Raw genomic sequence first — 25,211 nt, 5'->3', positions numbered from 1 at the left:
ATATTCATATATAGAGAGAAATATAGAGAATGAAATTGAAAAAAATAGAATTAGACAGATAGACAGACATACATGAATTAAAAATGATGTACCCTTTGCCCACAGTCGTTGAGATGGCATAACCCCCTATTACTATATATACTGACACTGTGTAATCCAATATTAGTGTATATATTCATTTAGACAGTCTGTATTATTTCATTGACACTCATGGCATGACCCTACCCGCACAAGAAATATATACAGTTTGAATAGTATTCTGTGACATGGTCCAGCACCCACGTACTATCTATAGTAGTATTCTATTGACTCTAACATTATTTTTAAACACCATGCTGTAGTGACACTTTATTTATTATTTTTTAATTTTTTTTAAAAATAGAAAGACACATACATACACAGTCACATACATACATATACACATACACACATAGAGAATGAGTTATTCCAAAATTATAAATAACTCATATATCAATATAAATATTTTTTAAAAATACATCATGTAATACTGACAAGATCTAATTTCCTTTCAAAATTTTACATATAATTAATTTTTTTTTTATAATTTTTTTTTTTCTTTAACCACCCTTGGTGGGCCATTGTCTATTGTGACCTGTGCACTACCCTTTAGTTTATTATTTTTTAACTTAAAATGTAAAATTATTTTTTAATTATAAATATTAAAAAGAAATTATATATATATACAGTTCTAACACTATACTAGTTATAGAAATCCTTGTCTACATCATATATTAAATTATAATATCACTTTTTTTTTTCGATGTTTATTACAGACATTAAAAAAAAAAATCAACATAATTACATGAAGTTCCAAGTTATCTAATATGTAATTTAAAATTATACTATCAAATTTACACATTTAAATTGACATTAATGTATTAATATTTTATTTTAAGATTTCAATTTTCTCGTAAAATATGACAATTAATCTAAAATTGGAATATTAAAACATTTTACAATAATAACACATATATATATAATATAAAGAAAAAGGTTAATACAAATAACTAATTGATTGTAATTTATTTTTCAGATTGAAAGTTATGCCTGACTGCATTGTAATTGGGTGCACCAGCTCTAGCAAGAGAGTTGGTGGTCAAAAAGATGTCAGCTTTCATGTCTTTCCGAAGACTCATGAAAAGATTAAATTGTGGTTGCAGCAAACCAATCAATATACAGGCGATCAAATGGAAATAATGGCCCAACGTATCTTTGATACAAATAAAAACCTAAGATACAGGATGTGTTCAAAACATTTCCATCCTGATTGCTACTACACACATGGCGTGAACAAAAAATTAAAACCAGATGCTGCACCAACAATATTTCCTTCGAGATTAACTCATTATTCTCAAACACCTTCAACTGATAAACCTGATGCATCAGGATCAGCTTTAACTTTCCAGGAATCACCATCCACCTCAACAACAGCTTTTCTACTTGAAAAAAGAAGCAGAATTCAAAGATGTCACGCATGTGGTCAAAAATGTAATATCATCACAACAGAATCTTCAACTAATACTGAAAATATAGTTCATCAAGATAGCTCTACGCAATTTGATAATTTCCATGGCACTTTGAGTTCAAGTGTACAAACTTACAAAATTATTCCAACATTTTCTAAAGGTACATCGACAAGGGACTATTTAAAAAAAAAAGATCAATACACCTGGACTATGGGTGACATATCAAACGACAATACTATTGAAGGCAGCATTGCATTTCGAAGTGCAGAACTGATGGCTGAGGGTATAGAAACAAACTTACTGCAGAATCCAGTCTTACAAGTGGATATTGAAATTGATAATGTACCGCAAATTATCAGTAATCCTATAGCTGATATAATACCAGAGAGTGAAGTTTCTGAAATTTCATTCATTTCATTAAACTCAGAAAATGATGACAACGCTATGATTGAGGACCAAGACACAGGATCAAAAGATCCTACATACCTGCCAGAGACAACAGAGGAAACCATGGACGAGTTTTCAATCCAAGAAGAATTAAATAATTTGGTATTTGTAGAAGAAAAAAAAATACATAGTATTTGAAAGATGTTTGGATGAATTATTAAAATTAATCCCATGCCGCTTCAAAAACAATTGTGATTCTCCAATGATGTCAACTCAAAAAAGACTAGTAGGGACTATGTTGATAGTAACCGGAGAATGTGAATCCGGTCATAACTCTGCATTATGGTATAGTCAACCTACTATCGGCCAACGACCAGTAGGAAACATTCTTGCCTGTTCCTCGCTACTTTTCACAGGTAATCAATTTGAAAAAATTAATGATTACTTTACATATTTTGGTATACCTTTTTTGTCAAAGCAAACGTTTTACAATTACCAGAAAACATTTCTGTTTCCGACTGTGGACATCTTCTGGAAAGAAGAATGTTCAAAAAATCTTGAAACTTTCAAAGGTCGTGGTATCGCAATAACAGGAGACGGACAATGCGATAGTCCAGGGTTTTCGGCTAAATATTGTACATATACAACCATGGAGGCCAAAACCAAAAAAATTTTTAATTTGGAAATTATTCATGTCACTGAGGCAACATCATCAGTTGCGATGGAAGCAAAAGGATTTCGGCGTGCAATGAACCAAATGATAAGCAAGGGATTAATGCCAGTGATGGTTGCCACCGACAGGCATGTCAGTATAAGGAAAATACTGCGTGAAGAATACAAAAACATCAATCACCAATTTGACATTTGGCATTACACCAAAAGCCTAAAAAAGAAAATAATTGCTGTCAGTAGAAAGAAAAATTGTTCTGAACTTTCAAAATGGGTATTATCAATTGCCAATCATTTATGGTCCTGCAGTGTTTCTTGTGAAGGTGACGTCGAGAAAATGGAAAAATTGTGGAAATCATGTCTATATCATGTACTAAATATACATTCTTGGATAGACAATGGCGTAGAATGGACATGTGGTCATGGTGAATTACAAAAAGATGAAGAAAGAAAGAGAAAATGGCTGACAAAGCAATCGGAGGCTTTCCATGAGTTGGAGAAAATAGTGTTGAACGATCAAATTATTAAAGATTTACGACATCTTAATTTTTTCTGTCATACCGGTAAGCTCGAGGTCTTCCATAGTTTGGTCTTGAAGTATAGACCAAAAAGAATCCATTTCAGGATGGATGCTATGGAGGCTCGTACAAAACTTGCCGCTCTTGCAAACAACATGAACACACATCGTGTTCAATCCAAAGTTAAGCATCCAACAACACGAAGTGGAAGTTATGGTGAATTGCAATTCGACACATATTTCCCCAAAAGTAAAAAAGAATGGATGGTGCGACCTGTATATGATGACATGGATTTGTCTTACATCCATAAAATGAGTACGGAGGTCTTGAATTTAGTGGAAGGCACATCGACACATTCATGGGAATCCAAAAACATGCTTTTACCACCAAACATTGCCTCCACACCTCGCCCGGACAAAAAATTACTCATTGAAAAGCATACATCAAGATTTGGTCAAAGAAAACTTTAACATTCAACTATGCTCTAATTTCAAATGTTGATTATTTTATTATTTTGATTTTTGGTGTTATAAAATATTTTTTTTTTTGTTATTAAAGTTTATTATTACAAGTGATATTGTCTTTAATTTATTATATATTTAGTTTATAATTTTCTCTTTACATAATTTTTAAAACAAAATTTGATTTATATTAGAAATTATATTATAAAGAAAGTTTATCGATTGTCTATATTAATTTATTTCTCCATCTATATATATATATATATATATATATATATATATATATATATATATATATATATATATATATATATATATATATATATATATTTATATATATATCACTCTCTCTCTCTATATATATATATCTCTAAATATATATATATTTATATATCTCTTTCTCTCTCTGAAGCTCTCTCTATTTCTATCTATTTCAATCACTTTCTCTCTCTTTTTCTCTATCTCTTTCTATATCTATGTCAATCACTTTCTCTCTCTTTTTATCTCTCTCTCTTTCACTCACTCTCTCTCTCTTTCGCTCGCTCTCTCTTTCGCTCTCTCTCTCTTTGTCTCTCCTTTGCTCGCTCTCTCTCTCTTATTCTTTCTCTATATTTCTTTCTCTCTATTTCTTTCTTTCTCTCTATCTATTTCTTTCTCTTTATTTCTTTCTCTCACTCTCTCTATCTCTCTTTCGGTCTCTCTCTCTCTTTCTTTATCTTTAGCTCTATCTCTTTATCTCTCTTTCGTTCTTTTTCTCTATCTCTTTCTCTCTCTCTCTCTATTTTGATCTATTTTTATCTATCTTTCGCTCGATTCCGCTCTGTTACTCACTCTCTCTCTCTATCTCTCTCTTTCTCTCTCGATCTCTCTCTTTCGATCTCTCTCTCTTTTGCTCTATCTCTCTCTCTTGCTCTCTCTCTCTCTCTCTTTTGCTCTATCCCTCTCTATTTCTTTCTCTCTATTTCTTTCTTTCTCTCTATTTATTTCTCTCTATTTCTTTCTATCTCTCTCTCACTTTCTATTTGTCTCTCTCGCTCTCTCTCTCTTTTGCCGCTCTATCTCTCTTTTGCTCTCACTCTCTCTATTTCTCTCTCTCTCTATTTCTCTATCTTTAGCTCTCTCTCTTTATCTATCTTTCGTTCTTTTTCTCTCTCTCTCTCTATTTTGATCTCTTTTTCACTCTCTTTCGCTCTGTTACTCTCTCTCTCTCTCTCTCGATCTCTCTCTCTTTCTCTCGATCTCTCTCTCTCAAACCCTCTCTCTCTCTTTCGCTCTATCTCTCTCTATTTATGTCTCTCTCTCTATTTATTTCTCTATTTATTTCTCTCTATCTATTTATTTCTATATCTCTATTTCTTTCTGTCTCTCTCTATCTCGATCTCTCTCTCTTTCGCTCTGTCTCTCGTTCACTCTCACTCTCTCTCTTTCACTCTCTCTCTCTCTTTCACTCTCTCTCTCTCTCTCTTTCGCTCTCTCTCTTTCACTCTCACTCTCTCTCTTTCACTCTCATTTATTTATATATATATATATATATATATATATATATATATATATATATATATATATATATATATATATATATATATATATATATATAGAGAGAGAGAGAGAGAAAGAGACATTTACAATTTTAAAAAGATATAATTTTATAAAGATAAATTTGTATATAATATAAGATAATTGACATAATTTACAATATTGAAATTCATTTCACGTATATCTAAACATTTATTTTTTTAATATATTTTTCAAAATACTCAATTGAATACGTAGTCATGAACTAACATATAAGTGTATTCAATCATTAGTATATAAAATAAAAAATTATAAGCTCAATATCTCAATTATTATTAAAAAAAAAAATTATTTTAAGATTGTAGTAAATAGTATTGAGTTTGTGAACTATACAACATGATTTATATATTTTATTATTAAAAAATTAAAAAATGTCTCATATATATATATATATATATATATATATATATATATATATATAAGAAGTAAGTGAGTTGAATCCAGCACCATAGGTTTTAGTAAAATTTCTTTCCCACCTGTGTGCACGTTACCAAGGAGTATCAGCCAAACTCCAGTGTATACAGTCCATGTAAAAAACGCCCTATTGTGGCCTGTACCGATTCTATTTTTTCTAATATCTCTATCTTTCTGGACAAAGTCCTCTTTCCATTTGTCAAACAGCAAAAATCCTTTATTAAGGATACAAATGATTTTCTTTCAAAACTTATGGGGATTGAAATAGAGGATACTTGGTTAATTTTTTCACTGGATGTGGTAAATCTATATACCTCTATTCCCCATGAGGCAGGTCTATTGACTGTGAAAAGTTTTTTGAGTGACAGTGGCTTATATAATCTATCCCAGATTGACTTTTTTGATGACATGTTGAGACTTGTCCTATATTGCAATTATTTTCTCTTTCAAGACACTTACTACATGCAAAAGCGGGGAACAGCCATGGGCTCCAATGTAGCCCCCTCATATGCCAATTTGTTCATGAGTGGCTTTGAGAACAAATTTGTCTACACTAATCAGCCATTCATCAGCCATTGTAAGCTGTGGCTAAGGTATATAGATGATATTTTTGGCATATGGGGGGGCTCATTGGAGTCCCTGATACAGTTTGTTGAGGATATTAATGCCTCTATGACAGGTCTAAGATTTACCCTTACTTACTCTATCCAAAAGATTAACTTTTTGGATACAACTGTATATCGACATGGAAATACATTAAGTACAGATCTATATGTAAAACCCACAGATAGAAATACTCTGCTGCGATATGAAAGTTTCCACCCTGATACTGTTTTTAAATCCATACCCAGGAGTCAACTTTTGCGTACTAAAAGAATAGTTAGAGATCAAAAAGTATTGCCAGAAAGACTAGTGTCTATGGGCAATAAATTTATCCAAAGAGGATATCCAAAAGAAAATATCGCTAAAAACATTCAGGATTTGGATAGAGTACATGATAAAAAACCAACAGAGAAAGGAACAGATAGATTAGTGCTTTCTATGGAATACAGTGACAAGAGCAATGACATCTTTAGAATAGTAAGAAAACACTGGCATCTTTTGTCAAAATATAATCCAGAGATAGAATCATTTAAACTCCCCCCTATGCCATCATATAGAAGGGTAAAAAATCTTAGGGATCACATAGTAAAAGCTGATATAGGTACATCTAAAATGTCTGATGTAAATTATCTAACTACCCCTAATAAAGGCTGTTACCCCTGCTTACACTGTGCTCAATGTAATTCAGTTATTAAAGGGAAATTCTTAGCACAAAATGACAAAAGAAAGCAATATACAATCAATGGGTTATATACATGCCAAACCAACTATGCAATCTACCTACTTAAATGCCCATGTGGTCTTTGTTACATTGGCGAGACCACCCAAGCCGCCAGGGATAGGTTTAGTCAACATAAAGCATCCATTAAATCAAAAGATATGTCACTTCCAGTATCAGCACATTTTACAAATATGGGTCATACAGTAAGCCAGCTTCGCTTTCAAGTGATTGACCATATCCCCCATCATAGAAGAGGGGGTAATAGGGAACTAAAATTAAAACAGAAAGAAGTATGGTGGATTAAACGTCTGAACACATTACATCCATATGGTCTGAATAGAGATTATGATTTGTATTTGTTTTTATAATGGTTTTAAATGATGGAACATATTCTGGTACCACTAGAGGTCACTGTGTTGTTGAAATTTACAAACCTGGATAGGTATGGGTTAAACCAATTAACACTGAGAATTGAAGCATGATTGGTCCAGATACCCTTTTTAAAGTCAGTTTGTTTGATTGTAACTTATGCATGATTAAGGACTATGTAGGTCCGAAACGTCGCTTTTTACTGGTTGCTAAACCTCAAATAAAGATTTTTCACCTTTAAAAGAAGATTGTGTGCTGTGGTGCTGTTACCTTGTTTTTTACATGGACTATATATATATATATATATATCTAAATATCTAAATATCTAAATATATATATATATATATATATATATATATATATATATATATATATATATATATATTTTTTTTTTTTTATATATATATAATTTTTTAGTCTTAAATTTAAAATTAAAAACTTATTTAAAAATAAAATAATATAATTCATATATCCAAGAATCATAGACATAAAAAATTACACAAATTTATATTCAAATTTTAAATATTTTTAATCAAGTTTTTTAAAAATTAAAATTTTTTAAACATATCAACTTTAGTGAATTCCTGAAAACAAAAATATAAATAATATGATAGAAATAGAATTTTTAAATATAAATTTTTGATAAACTAATCTAATATCATCTCTGTTGCTGGTCCGTCATCCTCAGGGTAATGGAAACCAACATAAATATTATCCGGAGCTGGGAAACGTCGTCGAATACTATTGACTACACACGATGGTATAGGTTTCCTATTTCTTGGACCCATTTCGCCATTTATCCATGTTGAAAAGGCTCTATATGACAGTTTACGATATGCTCTATTTCAAAAAAGAGAAGTTAAAAATTAGCTGTTATAAAAATAAAAATGAATATATATATAAATTTATCAAGTTGATAAAATTGAGTTCAGCAGCGTGTAGTTACATGGGATCCAGCTCTGATTGTCTAAGATGCCATTGTGTTAAAATAACTTAAATAAGTCTGCTGTTTGCACATTTTTCATAGGCTTACCGACAAAGTAATCACAGATGTAAAGAGTATATTAACATTATTGTGCAGGTAATGCAAAAAAGGTGCTATTGTAATTGCGGGAATATTTATCTTTTAAATCAATATAAATTCAGGGGTACACTGTCAGTTTTATCTAAATGTGTTTTTTTTATGCTAAAGTATATATTGACTATTAAAACTATATTTTCGAACTATAACAAAATAACGGTTGACTCTTCATTAAAAAATTTTAATGAATTAAAATTACCTTTGCGTAATAGCTTGTCGGGATTGACTACGCATTGGTCCAAGACTTCCTATTATTTGGGCAACACGGTTTAGGAAACCCTGATCATTTTCATGTATGTGATTTTCAGACTCGCAAATACATGATTTACCATCTGGTATGTGGTACAGAATCTCTTCCTTTTCACGACAACAAATGCTTTCAATTATGGAAGGCATAAGTTGACAGTTACCACAAAGACACCATTCTAAATTTTCAAGACGAATAGAATTTTCATCGATTGAATAACTTTGATTTTCTGAATCGTCAGCAGATGACTCCCTTTCAAGTTCTTCTACAGATCTTCTTGGATCCCATTGATCACTTTGGGAAACATCTATTTCTCTTATCTCCGCATTCCGTTCAGCTATTAGAGTTTGCATCTGAAACCAATAACAAATAAAACAATATTTAATAATCTTATATATATATATATTATGGTTTATGTGTAAATGTGTGTATATATATATATATCTTTATATATATATATATATATATATATATATATATATATACACATACGAATAAATAAATCATTTTATCAATAAATATAATATTTATTTCTATTGAGGTGTATACTGTCAAAGTATTCATCAATTATTTGTTTCATATTATACTTCTCCACAGGAATCTTGAATAGGATTAACCACAGCAGAGATGTATATATAGCTCCGCTCCTGACTGCCAGCCACAGTCATACGACCGAAGAAATGCAAGATAAACCATTAAAAATAGGGTGCAGTGTACATTTGAGTTTAAAAATAATAAAAAAAAATACATAGAATTACAGGGTGGCACTTGGACTTTATAGACCACACGAGAAAAAAAAAATGTGTCAAGTAATATTAAAATTTTTTTTCTTCTTGTAATGTTTATCCAGGCCACGGATTCATCCATTACTTGTGGGATAACAATACCAAAGCAATAAGAAAAGGATGAATGGAGGGACAATGCAGTTGCTTAAACGGAAGTCAGTGTGTGTATGTAAGACCTTTCTACCAAAAACATGTCACGAAGAAGGAAGAGTATAAAAATTAGAATAATTTAGAAAAAGTATGAAGCAAAGACCAAATTGCCGCCTTACAAATCTATTCTACAGATTAATATTTATTTAATGAACGTGTAGAAGTCAACAATCTAATCAAATTTAAAACATGTCTATTGATACTTCCCTTGTAAAGAGCTCGAAGAGAATGACTATTGGTGGCAGTTAGTGGAGGAGATATATAGACAGCTCTGATTTGGATGATCATATTGAAGCTTACCGGTTGGGAAGAAGAGTATTACAAAATTAATGGATAAATCCGTGGACTGTATACACATATAAAGAGAAAAATTAAATATATCTCTATATATATCTCTATATATATCTCTCTCTCTATATATATATATATATATATATATATATATATATATATATTTATACACATGAAAGTTTAAAATGTATATCAAGTCTATTTTAATAATAAGAAATATAATTACCATGTCTTGCACCTCTTGTTGACTCAGTTCCAGAAGAGTTCTTCCATTAAGGTTGTCGTAGTTTGATGCCATGATGTATTATAAATCTTGACGAGTAAAAATAAAAAAATTATGTTATAATACATTAAAATTTATAACATGTGGAATATAATAAATTTAAAAAATTTTAAAATTTTAAAAAAATAATTAATTCTTATAAAAATAACACTTTGTAAAAAATAATCAAATGATTAAAAATTGGATAATGCTCTTTTTTTTTTTTTTTAAAAAATCGATTTCTCTCCTTTGTTTTTTAAGATATATATGCACTCTCTTTTGATCTATATCCAGGGGTGGTTCTACACAGGGGCCCACAGGGGACAGTGCCCCAGTCAAAATGTCATTGGCCCCCGCCGCCAGTGCCCCCCCAACCGGAGCTGGGAAATGAGCAGACTGAAAAATAAATGACAAGATCAATGCTATTTATCTGCTTCCCTGTCCCTGAAACGCTGTCTAGTCAAAGTTTGGTGTTATCAAAAAGAAGTATGTATATATATATATATATATATATATATATATATATATATATATATATATATATATTTGTGTATGCATGAGTGTGTGTGTAAATATGTATATATATTTGTGCGTATATATATATATGGTTGTGTGTGTGTATATATATAAATATGTGTGTATGTATGATTATGTATGTATCTATGTGTTTGTGTGTATGTATGTATGTGTGTATATGTGTGTGCATGTATGTATGTGTATATTTTTTTTTTTACATATGTGTCCTTATTTATATATATATATATATATATATATATATATATATATATTTAAGCATGTATATATGTGTTTGTATGTATGTGTGTATATATGTGTATGGATGTGTGTGTGTGTATGATTATATATATATATATATACACATATATATATGTAAGCATGTATATATGTGTTTGTATGTATGTGTGTATATATGTGTATGGATGTGTGTGTGTATGTGTATATATATATATATATATATATGTATGTATGTATGTATGTATGTATGTATATATATATATATATATGTAAGCATGTATATATGTGTATGGATGTGTGTGTGTGTATGTATATATATATATATATATATATATATAGTAGGTGTGTGTGTATATATGTGTTTTTGTAAGTATGTATGTGTGTATATATGTGTATGGATGAGTGTGTATATGTGTGTGTATGTGTATATATATGTGTTTAAGTATATGTGTGTGTGTGTATATATTTATATATATATATGTGTGTGTGTGTGTGTATGTGTGTGTGTGTGTGTGTGTGTGTATATATGTGTATATGTATATATGTATATATATATATATATATATATGTATATATGTATATATATATATATATATATATATATATATATATATATATAAACATAATTTATTTATCTTTTTTAATGTACCACCCTGATTAAACACTTGACCCACCTTAGCCCCACAAGTAAAATTTCTCTACAAACGCCACTGTCTATATCTATTCATTTTAGTGAACTATATGTCTGTAACCAACCACTTTAAATTTGTCAAACAAATAAGTGTATCTGTATATCAACCTATCTTTTGTTCTATCTACAAAGACTTTACTTTGTATTACACTCTGTTTGTCTCTCTAGCAACAATTTTGCTTCTCTCTAAATATTTGAATTTCAATAAACTTTTTTTTAAAAGTCTTTGACAATATCTTTTCAGCTCTACCCCCCACTGTTTTATAATATATTTACATTTACTATTTCATGAATCTAAGATATCTGTTTTTGAACACTCACACCACTCTCTATTGTGTGAGCATAGTTTAAAATGTTTAGCTAAAGTCAATATCTTAAACAAATAATGGTATCTCTATATGCACCTAACTTTAGTTAGATCTAAAATGAGTTTGCTTTCAATTACACTATGTTTGTCTCTCTCTATCAAAAATTGGGCTTCTCTCTATAATTTTTAAAATCAAAAAACAATTCTTTTAAAAGTAATTGTAAATTTCTTTCCAGCTCTACCACCCACTGTTTTATAATATATACACCTTTCATTTGTACTGAATCAAATATATTTTTAACATGTCACACCACTCTCAATTGTGTGAGCTTTGTTTAAAAGTTTAGATAAAGTGAATATCTCCAAATAATAATTGTATCTCTATATCCACCTGTCTTTTGTTAGATGTACCAATACTTTGCTTTGTCTCCCATTATGTTTGTCTCAAGATCAGAAAAGGTGGTTCTCTCTATATATTGTAATATCAATAAAGATCTTTCTCACTATCTTTTCAGCTCTACCCCACACTGTTTTATAATATATACACCCTTTTTTTGGTCAAAATACAAGCTATCTTTGTTTGACCTCTAACACCAATCTCTATTGTGTTAAAATAGTGACAAAGGTTATATAAAGTGAATGCAAATTGGATTTTAATACAAATGTGGTTCTCTAAAATATGTGTATTCTATTGTTCAGGAAATGAATAGTAAAATATTATATATTTATAAAACAAACAAAATAATGATGTGTAATCAATATTTTAAGATAATGAATAATTCTACAAATTTTAATACTGGAAAAAGTATTTTGATTTCTAAAATCATACTCTATTGTTCTCTTATATCCAATTTATAGATATAATAACAAATTAGATAGACATAATAGCAATGTGAGGAACTAATATAACCAAACAAGATGTAATATTTGGCATTTGTCATTAAAATAACTCAAAAGGAATTAAAGGTGATCACATCATATTGATCAGAAAGATAGCTGAATACAAATAATATTTATGTACATACATAAATTATAATACATCTATACTAATATGAAAATATTACAACAAATAATAGAGACTGAAATTAACTCTTTCATTGGATATACAGTATTTAGATACTTACAAATTACAGTAAATAAGTAGATGTTCTATAGAATACAAAAATAACGTTTTTGGCATTGCAGCAATCATATTTTTTTTTATAAAAATGTATTATAACGTAATAATAAATTAAATTTATTAAATAACATTTAATAAAGTTAGTTTATATTCAATTGAAATCTAAAGAATTATCGTTGTGTTACTTTGCATAATCAAAATCTAAAAGAAGAAAAGTGCATTTTTATTATTATCATCTATTTAAAAATTTATATTACCCATTTTTAATATATTAGTAATATCATATTTTGCTAAATTAGTAAGATTGACAAACAAATTTTGATAAAAACATTATGTTTGCGCAAACGATAGTCAGTTTTTACATTGCGGTTCTTTTGAGACAGAAGGAGCTTGATATCTTACCCAGCGGCGCGATCTTACAAATGGATACAATGAATGAAAACTAAGCGATCGCTACACCGCTAGCAATGCGCATGCGCTACTCGCGAACGAGCTCAGACTGGAGTGGGTTGAGTCGAGTCCAGCGCATGCGCACAATCGGCGACTGACGTCAGAATTGCCGGGCTAAACCCCTGTAGGGGAAACAGCGGATTGGATATTTATCGAGCAAGCTGGTGTCAATCAAATCAAGGAAAATGTCGGGCGGACGAAAGAATAGACACAGGACAATGTTTGAAAGGTAGATAAAGTTATATTTCGGCTTGATAATTTAAAATTGATGAATGAAACTTATGTTTTTTTTTTATAATAGCACACATAGCGTTAAGTAGTGTTATCAACTTTACCTTACCTTTAAGAACTTTTAGCTTACCATTTGTTTTCATTAAATGACATTAAATATTTGTCTTTGTCTCGAAGTTATAAAGGATGAAAATCCCCTTTACAACTAATATTGAAAAATGTAAAAGGAAATTAATATTTTTTAATTATGTTGAGTTCCTTTAAATATGGATATAAAATATATTCAATTTTAAAATATTATATATTAAAGTAATAAAAAATTCACAATTATACTAAGACTAGATATCTGGCATAGATGAAAAATAAATATTTTAGTAAATATTTTAAAATACGTGTGTCTATTGTGAATGAGTCAATCACAGGTGAAAGTTTCATATGCTAAACAAATCTTAATGTCATCGAGTTACAACTGCAAAGCAACATTTTTTGAGACACTTCTGAAACAACATGAGGTAGTATGTAAAATGACAGCACAGCAAAAGCTGAAGTCGCTTAATATCAGTTAAATTGGTTAATTCTTTGCTTCACAGTTGCATGCGCAATGTAAACTCTTCCATAGTTACAAAGGAACATTAGTTTGACAATAAAATTCTAAATGAAAGCCTATTTTTATTATTACATAAACATATCAATGAAATCATATGGTAATACTTTACGTTTATGGGCTATATTACAAGTGGAGTGCTAATTTATTGCACACCCACAAACTGTCAAATTCGCTCGTTTACAAGCACACTATAAATAAACATCCATTAAAAGTGGTTGGTTATTGCTACTGCAAGCTTGCAGTAGCAATTAGTGCTCAAAAAAATTAACCTCTGGTGAGGTCCCTTGTTAAAAAAAAATAAGTAGCATTTTGTTTTTTTTTTTTTTTAAAAAACTGCACTAAGCAGTTTTTGGGGGCTAAAATTGGCAGGTGTGGGGTGTTAGAAAAAAATGGTACTGAAAAATGCCTTTACATTGCAGTCAATGGGGACTGTGTGCTCCCAGTAAATATATATATGTATATATTCATATACATGCATATTTGCTGCACATCGCTGTACAACTTACTACCCCCTTCACTGAGCTAGGTTCTCAACTGTGTCTCCCGGCATGAGAACGAGGCTCCCATTGAAGCCTATGGAAGCGCTGTCTTGTGAGCATAATGCTTCAATGCAATGCAAACGCGAGGTCGCGTTTGCATTGCACCTCACTTGTAATACCAGTGCACGCTTATCTTGTAATCTAGCCCTATATGTGCAAAACAACAATTGTGTACAAATCAGTATCTGTTATTGAAGACAAGAGAAAAAAAAATATATAAGCTTTACTAAACATTATGCTAATATTTGAACAAATATTGTTGGATGGTTATTTTTTTGTATTGAATATAATTTGTGATTATATATTTAAAGTTTTATAAACAGTAATTACAATATCCTCCTTAATGGAATATGGAATAATTTATGTAATGCAATAAATATTAAGAAAAGTCCCTTGGGCAAAGCATAACTGAATGGATTGTGTATTAGGCTTCATTATTACAAATAAAGAACAAATATTTATTTGGTTGCCGTATATTAAGTTAATTATACTGCTAGGAATCCTGTAAGTTTGAACTGAAGTAAAATTATGCTTAGCTGACTCAGTGATAAAAGCTGTTTCACGTTGTTTCATAGATATACATGGATTTATTCTCTTGATCTTGGCGGGAAATTATTTAAATCACATAATTACACAGTGCTGAATGACTTAAAGGAAATAGGAATGGAGAGGCAGGGGATTAACTATCCACAGGACACCAGAGAACATTATTTTACAGCATATGCCCAGAATAACTTTAATTAGCTTACATAAACAAATTCTAGATGTAAAAAAAAAAGGTACTATATTTGAAGAGCTTTTCTTTTCCCCAAAGGTACTTACTGATTCCTATTACTGATGCTCAAAATAATAACCTCATATGTTTATACAATTGCAATTTGCAATCTGTGTGTATTGTGTGTTTGTGTATACGTCTGTTTTTAATTTAGTTCTTCCATGCATGCAAATTGCTAAATCTAGATTTCTATTTAAAAAAAATAGCAAACTAAAAGATGTCCTTTTTTTGTAACAAACACACCTCTTGAATTAATAGAATAGTATAGTGAACAAGAAAGAAATAAGAAATCGGACAGGAACCGAGATGCAGAGTAAGGTAAAAACAGGGCATGGACCATTATACAGGACCAGCTGTAACCAGAACCCCTGACTAAAAGGAAGAATGGCAGAAAAGCATGGCAACAGTAGGAAAAGTAACATCAAATGCACTGTATATAACTACTAGTTTTTTGCATAATATTATTTTTTTGTATTCAATTTCCAATTTTTTTTAAAATATTGTATTTATTTAGAAATAAAATACCCCCAAATTTCCATAATTAACCTTAACACCTTCACTCACTATACTGAAGCAGTGTTTAAGCTTTTGAATTTCTGCCTTTTTTTTTTGCTCACTGAGCGACCAGCTCACCTGCTTTTTGAGTGTTAGTCAGATAAGTAACTAAAGTGGCAAAAATCCACCACCCACAAATCAAAAATATTAGAGTAAACATAAACTTTACATACATAATATATTTTAATACAATTTTACAATAGCACATACATTTTGACAACAGATAAGAAACATAGGCCCAACAAGCCTGCTCTAAATTTCCTGAAAGTGTAAGCTTTTTTAGTTCACAGGGTAGCCTTATGCTTATTCCAGGCATTCTTGAAGTCTTCCAAAGGGTTTGTCCTTACCACCTTTAATAGAAGTTTATTCCATGAACCAACCACCTTTTCTGTGAAATGGAACTTCCTACTACATATCAACTTGAAATCATAATCCCTTGTTCTGAAATTGCTCCTTTTGTAAAAAAAATACTTACAGCTTCAACTTTATTAAGCCCCTTAATCTTGAAAGTTTTTATTATATTATCTCTTTCCCTTCTCTCCTTTAAGTAGTACATATTTAAGACATTAATCCTTTCCTGTAGACCATGTAATGTTTTAGTATCCCTAAATATTTATTGATATCCTTCTGGAGATATGTTCTCCAGAACTGCACGCAATACTCAAGATGAAGCCCAACTAGTGATTTGTAAAGTGACATAAGTATCTTACTATTTCAGCTGCAAATATATTTGCCTATAAAAGCAAGCATTTTACTGACCTTAGTAGGTATGTAAATCCATTGTTTACTAAATTTCAAATGAACAGAAATAATAATTTCCTAGTCACATTCTTCTTTTGTAACAGTCCGTAAAGTGTCTGTAATTGACCTTTAGGTTTTCTTTCCTAAATGCATAATTTTGTCCATTTCTTTATATCACTTCATTTGGTTTACCCCCCATGAAGCATCAACTTTGTCACAAATGTTTGTAGCATCTGTGTATATATTGGGTACTTGTAAAGCACGGCTAATCACCCGTGAGGGTCTCAAGCCGCTGCTTCATTTTAGCAACCTCAGAAGGATGAAAGGCTGAGTGGACCTCCCCAAGGGATCGAACCTGCAACCCACAGGTTGCTACAGAGCTCAGCCACAGTGCATTAGCATGCTGAGCTATCTGTCTGGCTATCTATAAACAAACTTATCTACCCTCAATAGCCCTTTGCTCTTTTGCTGATATCACTGATAAATATGTTAAAACAGCCTCTCGACCAACACAAGTACCCAACCTCTTGGGTGAATGCACTCCATTTATTAAAGGCACTCTGTCTATTCTTAAGCCACCATTCTACCCACTTAACCAAATCTAGACTAAGTTAATACAGCTTTTGAATTAGTTTGTTGTGTAGGACAGTGACAAATGCTTTGCTGAAATCTAGGTATACTACATATACTGCTCTACCCTGATCTAAAACTTAAGTTACATAATCAAAGGCGGTGATAAGATTAATCAGATTTAATCTTTCTGAAGATCCTCCTACTTGTTTGTCTTTATGTGGAGATGTACTACACTCACTATTCTCTAGAAATCTGAAACATCTCCTGTCAATAGTGAATGAGTAAACAGATCAGTTAATTGGGCAACTAACACAAATCAAAATTAATTTAAAACCCTTGGAACAATATTATCAGAATCCACTGGCCTTATTTTTTTTAATAATTCCAGAGTTATCCTCTGTAATAAAAAAATATTAGTGCTAATCTCATATCCATTTTAGTACCACCCCTTAATACAGTGATTTTATCTTCACAATCCATTATGAAAAAGGAACAAAAGTAATAATTATCTGCAATTCAATTATTGCATTCCACCTTCAACTATTTTTCAATTGTACCATTCCCCCCTTAGGGGCCAATTTATTAATGTGTGAATCATGTGTGCCCCTCATCAATAAATGCCGACAGTACATGCTGTCGGCATTTATCATTGCAAAAGCATTTTGTGTGAAATGCTTGTGCAATGCCGCCCCCTGCACATCCGATCGGGATGATTGCTATCCGCAGCCTCAGAGGTGGATGATTCTTAACTTAAGTTTTACGGCGAGCTTGAAGGCTTGTACGGAAACAGAAGCATACGCTGCTTCTTAAATCAGCCCCTATGTTTTTCTCCTTTTGCTACTATGTCTAAAATAAGGTTTTATCCCCATGTCTCAGTGACTGTGATATCTTCTCTTTAGCCTTTCTATGTCACTACTTAGTCCTTTTTGTTGGGGTCTCCATATTTGCATATAATCATCTGACTGTGTTTTTCTGCATTTTTTCATAATCTTTTTGTCTTTATAGTATGTGCTACTTCTTTGGAAAAAAAACATGTTGGTTTCCTCTTTATTTTTCTTATAACAGACATGCCTAATACAGTGTTCCATTACATCTAAAATTGTAACCTTCAAAAAATCCCACTGTTTGTGTGCCCCTGTAATAAAATTTTGCCCTCTTAAATAGTTATTTAGGTGCTCTCCTATGTATGAAAAATCAACCTTTGTAAAGTTTAAAAAGTTTTCTTGAGTGTGGGTGGACAGTGACTGCACATAAGTACGAAACCAAACAGATTGATAATCACTCAGTTCTCACCAGCAAGTTCATCTCATGCTGTATCACTGTTTATAATTATTAAATCTTATATAGCTTCCTTTCAAATTAGTTTCTTAACCAATTACTCAAGTGATTCCCCTTGCAAGGATTCAAGAAAATACCTGCTTCTAGCTGACCTAGCAATGGATATCTCACAGTCATGGGGCTCCATGTACAAAGCAGTGAAAGCTGCTCCGGAGCCCTTGCGGAGCAGGTTCACATATGCTTTCCTGCTTCCCGCAATGTAAGAAGCAGCGGTCATAAGATACCTGCTTCTTACACCCTACACCACCTCTGAGGTGGTGAGGGAAAATCACTGACAGCTCACTTCCTCTCGGTGATTGACAGCCCCTTCAGTCGTGCAAATGAAGTGGCAGGCATTACACGCTCTGATGAGTGTGTAGTAATACATACGGGCCAGTGGATCAACGGATCCACTACCCGTGTGTAGCGAAGGCGGGCGAACAGCTTCGCTAGTTGAGAAGCTGTCCGCCCGCCTGTTAGTACATGGAGCCCTTTGTCTGGATAATGAAAATCTCCCACTATTATAAACTATATAATCATTTTAGTTATTTTTTTTTATTAACGGATTTCCAGTCATTCATCCTGTAATGAATGCCAATATGCAACTCCTATTCTAAATACATTTGTATCCCCAATTTTCACAGTTACCAAAATATTTTTCATATTATCATTAGCTCCTACAATTTCAGTAACCTTTATAATTATTTTCACATGCAGAGCAACTCCTCTACCTTGCTTTCCTACTCTATTACATAGTAACATATTAGATGAAGTTGAAAGAAGACAGAAGTTTATTGGGTTCAATCTATACAGATCCTATCTGATTTACAATAAAAGCTCCAAATGGGTTTTACTTAATCCATTTAAAAGGGTGACCCATTTAACACAAGCAAGTTTTTGTTTCAAGCCAGAAATGTATCTATGGCATTTTTAAATGTATCTAAGGTATTTGCATTCAGTATCTCCTTAGGAAATGAGTTCCACAATTTGATTGCTGAGGATTAAATCTCCTTTCCTACAGCCTTAATTTGTGACCTCTTGTCACAATAATTACTTTAAAATAAACAGAGCTTCCGCCAACTCTATATATGGGCCTGGCATATATTTGTATAAAGTAATCATATCACCTTTCAAGCACTTTTAAAAAAAAAAAAAAAAAAAAAAAAAAAAAAAAAAAAAAGACACAATTTGGCTAAACTCTAATCATAGTTCAAATTCTCCATTCCCCTTATTCATTTTGTAGCCCTTCTCTGAACGTTTTCTAACTTTGCAATGTCTTTTTTTGAGATTGGTCTCCAGAACTACACTCCAGACTTAAGGTGAGGTCTTACCAGGGATTTCTATAGTGACAGAATTATTTTTTCATCCCTTGTATCAATGCCTCTTTAAATACATGCTAGTATTTTATTTGCTTTAGAACCCACTGCTCTGCATTGTGCATCCATTTTAGAGTGTTATCAATAATTACACCCAAATCCCTTTCCTCCTCTGTTTTGCTAAGTCTAGTCCCATTTATATAATATGTAGAACCTTTCATTTTCCAGTATAAAATCTAATTTTGCATTTACCAGCCCATTCTTCCATTTTTTGTAAATCCCCTTGCAAAGTAACTTCACCCTGCACAGACCTAATGACCTTACACTACTGTATATCATCTGCAAAAATATAAATGTTGCTATTTAATCCTTGCTCCAAGTCATTAAAGGGATATTCCAGCCAAAATTGAAAACAACATGGGTGCATTTCAGCATTGAACCTAATACATTTTGTAATATACATGCATTAGCAAAAATGCTTCTAAAAAAAGCTATAGCTATTTCAAAAGTGTATTTAAGTATGCACCGTGCACCAGCATTTTAAACACAGAACAATACAAGTATATTTCAAATATGTTTCTATTCAAAGATGTAATAAATCTATGTGCATTTAATTTTTGACTGGAATGTCCCTTTAATATAAATATTCAAAAAGAATAGGGCCCAGTACTGATTCCTGGGGGACTCCACTGATTACCTTGTCCAATCTGAATATGATCCATTTACTACTACAATAATCTCTCATGTGAAACTGTGTCAAATGCCTTTGCAAAATCCAAATACATCACATCAACTGATTCGCCTTTATCTACATTTTTAATTACTTATGCATAGAATCTAATTAGATTAGTTTGACATGATCTATTTCTCATAAAACCATGCATATTTCACATTAGTTCTTCTCTCGTGTTGTTGTTGTTAGTTATAGCTGATACACTTCCTTGTTTGTTTCCACACTTCCTGCTACTTCCTGTTTATCTCCCCACTTCCTGTTTTCCTATTGCTGGGATGTTTCAGAGGTAAAAAGGATGCTGAAGCAAGCAGTGTGTAATAAGGCAGCAATGTGAGAAAACTGTTGCATCTTAATTAATAAGGTGCATAATTGCTAACACACATCTAGATTACGAGTTTTGCGTTCGTGCTTTAACACTGAAAAACTGTCAATTTCAGCATTAAAACAGCAACACAGTCATTACGAGTCTTGTTGGTATAACTATACTGCAAGTCTTTTAGCCTGTAACGCAAAGTCAGTACCGCACTCGAAAAAATGACGTTTTTTCATGGGATTCCCGTAGCGCTGCCATGAAAATTTTAAATCAGCAAATAGGAATTAGAGCTGCTAAAATCCTTTTGGTTGTTTAAATCAGTCAATAGGATTTAAGCAGCTCTCATTCCAATTGGCTGATTCAAATCAGCCAATAGGAATGAGAGCTGCTTAAATCCTATTGGCTGATTTGAACAGCCAATAGAATTTTAGCAGCCCTAATTCCTATTGGCTGATGTAAAATTGTCAGCCAATAGGAATGAAATGGTACCCCCAGTATAAAAGGGGCACCTTGCATTTGAATCCTCAGTGTGCGCCGGACGATCACATGAAGATTACCTCCACATTGGATCGATGGACCTCTGCCTTGGACCTCTGCCTTGGACCTCTGCCTTGGACCTCTGCCTGGACCTCTGCCTTGGACCTCTGCCTGGACCTCCGCCTTGGACCTTTGCCTGGACCTCCGCCTCCGCAGGGATGAAGAAAATGCCGGTCCCTCAATGGATAAAAATGGAGCCACCTGGATGAAGATGGAGCCGCCTGGATGAAGATGGAGCCACTGGGATAAATGTGCTGACATGATACAAGCCCTACTGATGATCTGAGCAGCTGCATTATTTAAATTGTGGGTGCAGTGACAATATCTATCTATGCTTCACATGCATGTGCAGAGAAAAATGTTAACACTAAAACAGGGATAACTTTTACTAGAAGCATTTTTGCCAATACAAGTATATTCCAAATATGTTTCTATTCAAAGATGTAATAAATCTATGTGCATTTAAATTTTGACTGGAATGTCCCTTTAATATAAATATTCAAAAAGAATAGGGCCCAGTACTGATTCCTGGGGGACTCCACTGATTACCTTGTCCAATCTGAATATGATCCATTTAATACTACAATAATCTCTCATGTGAAACTGTGTCAAATGCCTTTGCAAAATCCAAATACATCACATCAACTGATTCACCTTTATCTACATTTTTAATTACTTATGCATAGAATCTAATTAGATTAGTTTGACATGATCTATTTCTCATAAAACCATGCATATTTCACATTAGTTCTTCTCTCGTGTTGTTGTTGTTAGTTATAGCTGATACACTTCCTTGTTTGTTTCCACACTTCCTGCTACTTCCTGTTTATCTCCCCACTTCCTGTTTTCCTATTGTTGGGATGTTTCAGAGGTAAAAAGGATGCTGAAGCAAGCAGTGTGTAATAAGGCAGCAATGTGAGAAAACTGTTGCATCTTAATTAATAAGGTGCATAATTGCCAACACACATCTAGATTACGAGTTTTGTGTTCGTGCTTTAACACTGAAAAACTGTCAATTTCAGCATTAAAACAGCAACACAGTCATTACGAGTCTTGTTGGTATAACTATACTGCAAGTCTTTTAGCCTGTAACGCAAAGTCAGTACCGCACTCGAAAAAATAATGTTTTTTCATGGGATTCCCGTAGCGCTGCCATGAAAATTTTAAATCAGCCAATAGGAATTAGAGCTGCTAAAATCCTTTTGGTTGTTTAAATCAGTCAATAGGATTTAAGCAGCTCTCATTCCAATTGGCTGATTCAAATCAGCCAATAGGAATGAGAGCTGCTTAAATCCTATTGGCTGATTTGAACAGCCAATAGAATTTTAGCAGCCCTAATTCCTATTGGCTGATGTAAAATTGTCAGCCAATAGGAATGAAATGGTACCCCCAGTATAAAAGGGGCACCTTGCATTTGAATCCTCAGTGTGCGGCGGACGATCACATGAAGATTACCTCCACATTGGATCGATGGACCTCCGCCTGGACCTCTGCCTGGACCTCCGCCTGGACCTCCGCCTTGGACCTTTGCCTGGACCTCCGCCTCCGCAGGGATGAAGAAAATGCCGGTCCCTCAATGGATGAAGATGGAGCTACCTGGATGAAGATGGAGCCGCCTGGATGAAGATGGAGCCACTGGGATAAATGTGCTGACATGATACAAGCCCTACTGATGATCTGAGCAGCTGCATTATTTAAATTGTGGGTGCAGTGACAATATCTATCTATGCTTCACATGCATGTGCAGAGAAAAATGTTAACACTAAAACAGGGATAACTTTTACTAGAAGCATTTTTGCCAATACAAGTATATTTCAAATATGTTTCTATTCAAAGGTGTAATAAATCTATGTGCATTTAATTTTTGACTGGAATGTCCCTTTAATATAAATATTCAAAAAGAATAGGGCCCAGTACTGATTCCTGGGGGACTCCACTGATTATCTTGTCCAATCTGAATATGATCCATTTACTACTACAATAATCTCTCATGTGAAACTGTGTCAAATGCCTTTGCAAAATCCAAATACATCACATCAACTGATTCCCCTTTATCTACATATTTAATTATTTATGCATAGAATCTAATTAGATTAGTTTGACATGATCTATTTATCATAAAACCATGCGTATTTCACATTGGTTCTTCTCTCGTGTTCTTGTTGTTAGTTATAGCTGATACACTTCCTTGTTTGTTTCCACACTTCCTGCTACTTCCTGTTTATCTCCCCACTTCCTGTTTTCCTATTATTGAGATGTTTCAGAGGTAAAAAGGATGCTGAAGCAAGCAGTGTGTAATAAGGCAGCAATGTGAGAAAACTGTTGCATCTTAATTAATAAGGTGCATAATTGCTAACACACATCTAGATTACGAGTTTTGCGTTCGTGCTTTAACACTGAAAAACTGTCAATTTCAGCATTAAAACAGCAATACAGTCATTATGAGTCTTGTTGGTATAACTGTACTGCATGTCTTTTAGCCTGTAACGCAAAGTCAGTACCGCACTCGAAAAAATGACATTTTTTCATGGGATTCCCGTAGCGCTGCCATGAAAATTTTAAATCAGCCAATAGAAATTAGAGCTGCTAAAATCCTTTTGGTTGTTTAAATCAGTCAATAGGATTTAAGCAGCTCTCATTCCAATTGGCTGATTCAAATCAGCCAATAGGAATGAGAGCTGCTTAAATCCTATTGGCTGATTTGAACAGCCAATAGAATTTTAGCAGCCCTAATTCCTATTGGCTGATATAAAATTGTCAGCCAATAGGAATGAAATGGTACCCCCAGTATAAAAGGGGCACCTTGCATTTGAATCCTCAGTGTGCGGCGGACGATCACATGAAGATTACCTCCACATTGGATCGATGGACCTCCGCCTGGACCTCTGCCTTGGACCTCTGCCTGGACCTCCGCCTTGGACCTTTGCCTGGACCTCCACCTCCACAGGGATGAAGAAGATGCCGGTCCCTCAATGGATGAAGATGGAGCCACCTGGATGAAGATGGAGCCGCCTGGATGAAGATGGAGCCGCTGGGATAAATGTGCTGACATGATACAAGCCCTACTGATGATCTGAGCAGCTGCATTATTTAAATTGTGGGTGCAGTGACAATATATATCTATGCTTCATATGCATGTGCAGAGAAAAATGTTAACACTAAAACAGGGATAACTTTTACTAGAAGCATTTTTGCCAATACAAGTATATTTCAAATATGTTTCTATTCAAAGATGTAATAAATATATGTGCATTTAATTTTTGACTGGAATGTCCCTTTAATATAAATATTCAAAAAGAATAGGGCCCAGTACTGATTCCTGGGGGACTCCACTGATTACCTTGTCCAATCTGAATATGATTCATTTACTACTACAATAATCTCTCATGTGAAATTGTGTCAAATTCCTTTGCAAAATCCAAATACATCACATCAACTGATTCCTCTTTATCTACATTTTTAATTACTTCTGCATAGAATCTAATTAGATTAGTTTGACATGATCTATTTCTCATAAAACCATGCATATTTCACATTGGTTCTTCTCTCGTGTTGTTGTTGTTAGTTATAGCTGATACACTTCCTTGTTTGTTTCCACACTTCCTGTTACTTCCTGTTTATCTCCCCACTTCC

At 32.7% G+C, this 25,211-nt stretch overlaps 1 protein-coding gene across 1 annotated transcript; it reads right to left on the bottom strand.

The window, feature by feature from the left end:
• Positions 1–7,708: 7,708 nt before the first annotated feature.
• On the bottom strand, positions 7,709–10,056 carry LOC128657086 (P2X purinoceptor 7-like). The gene is made up of 3 exons (XM_053711325.1): positions 9,985–10,056; positions 8,485–8,885; positions 7,709–8,044 (listed from the first exon to the last, which is right to left on the bottom strand). Exons 1-3 carry the CDS (start codon positions 10,054–10,056, stop codon positions 7,852–7,854), a joined length of 666 nt encoding a protein of 221 aa, XP_053567300.1. The 3' UTR covers positions 7,709–7,851.
• Positions 10,057–25,211: the final 15,155 nt, after the last annotated feature.

The sequence above is a fragment of the Bombina bombina genome, chromosome 4 (genome assembly GCF_027579735.1).
Source record: "Bombina bombina isolate aBomBom1 chromosome 4, aBomBom1.pri, whole genome shotgun sequence".
NCBI classification, from domain to species: domain Eukaryota; kingdom Metazoa; phylum Chordata; class Amphibia; order Anura; family Bombinatoridae; genus Bombina; species Bombina bombina.
Note: the sequence above shows the minus strand (reverse complement) of the source record. Positions and strands in the feature narration are given on the sequence as shown.

Bases quoted from the DNA above. Each gene is read 5' to 3' on its own strand.
- LOC128657086 (XM_053711325.1), bottom strand. From the start codon at position 10,056: ATGGCATCAAACTACGACAACCTTAATGGAAGAACTCTTCTGGAACTG. The intron at 8,886-9,984 runs GTAATTATATTT...TATTGGTTTCAG, and splicing joins AACAAGAGGTGCAAGACATG to ATGCAAACTCTAATAGCTGA. The intron at 8,045-8,484 runs GTAATTTTAATT...TTTTTGAAATAG, and splicing joins CGACAAGCTATTACGCAAAG to AGCATATCGTAAACTGTCAT.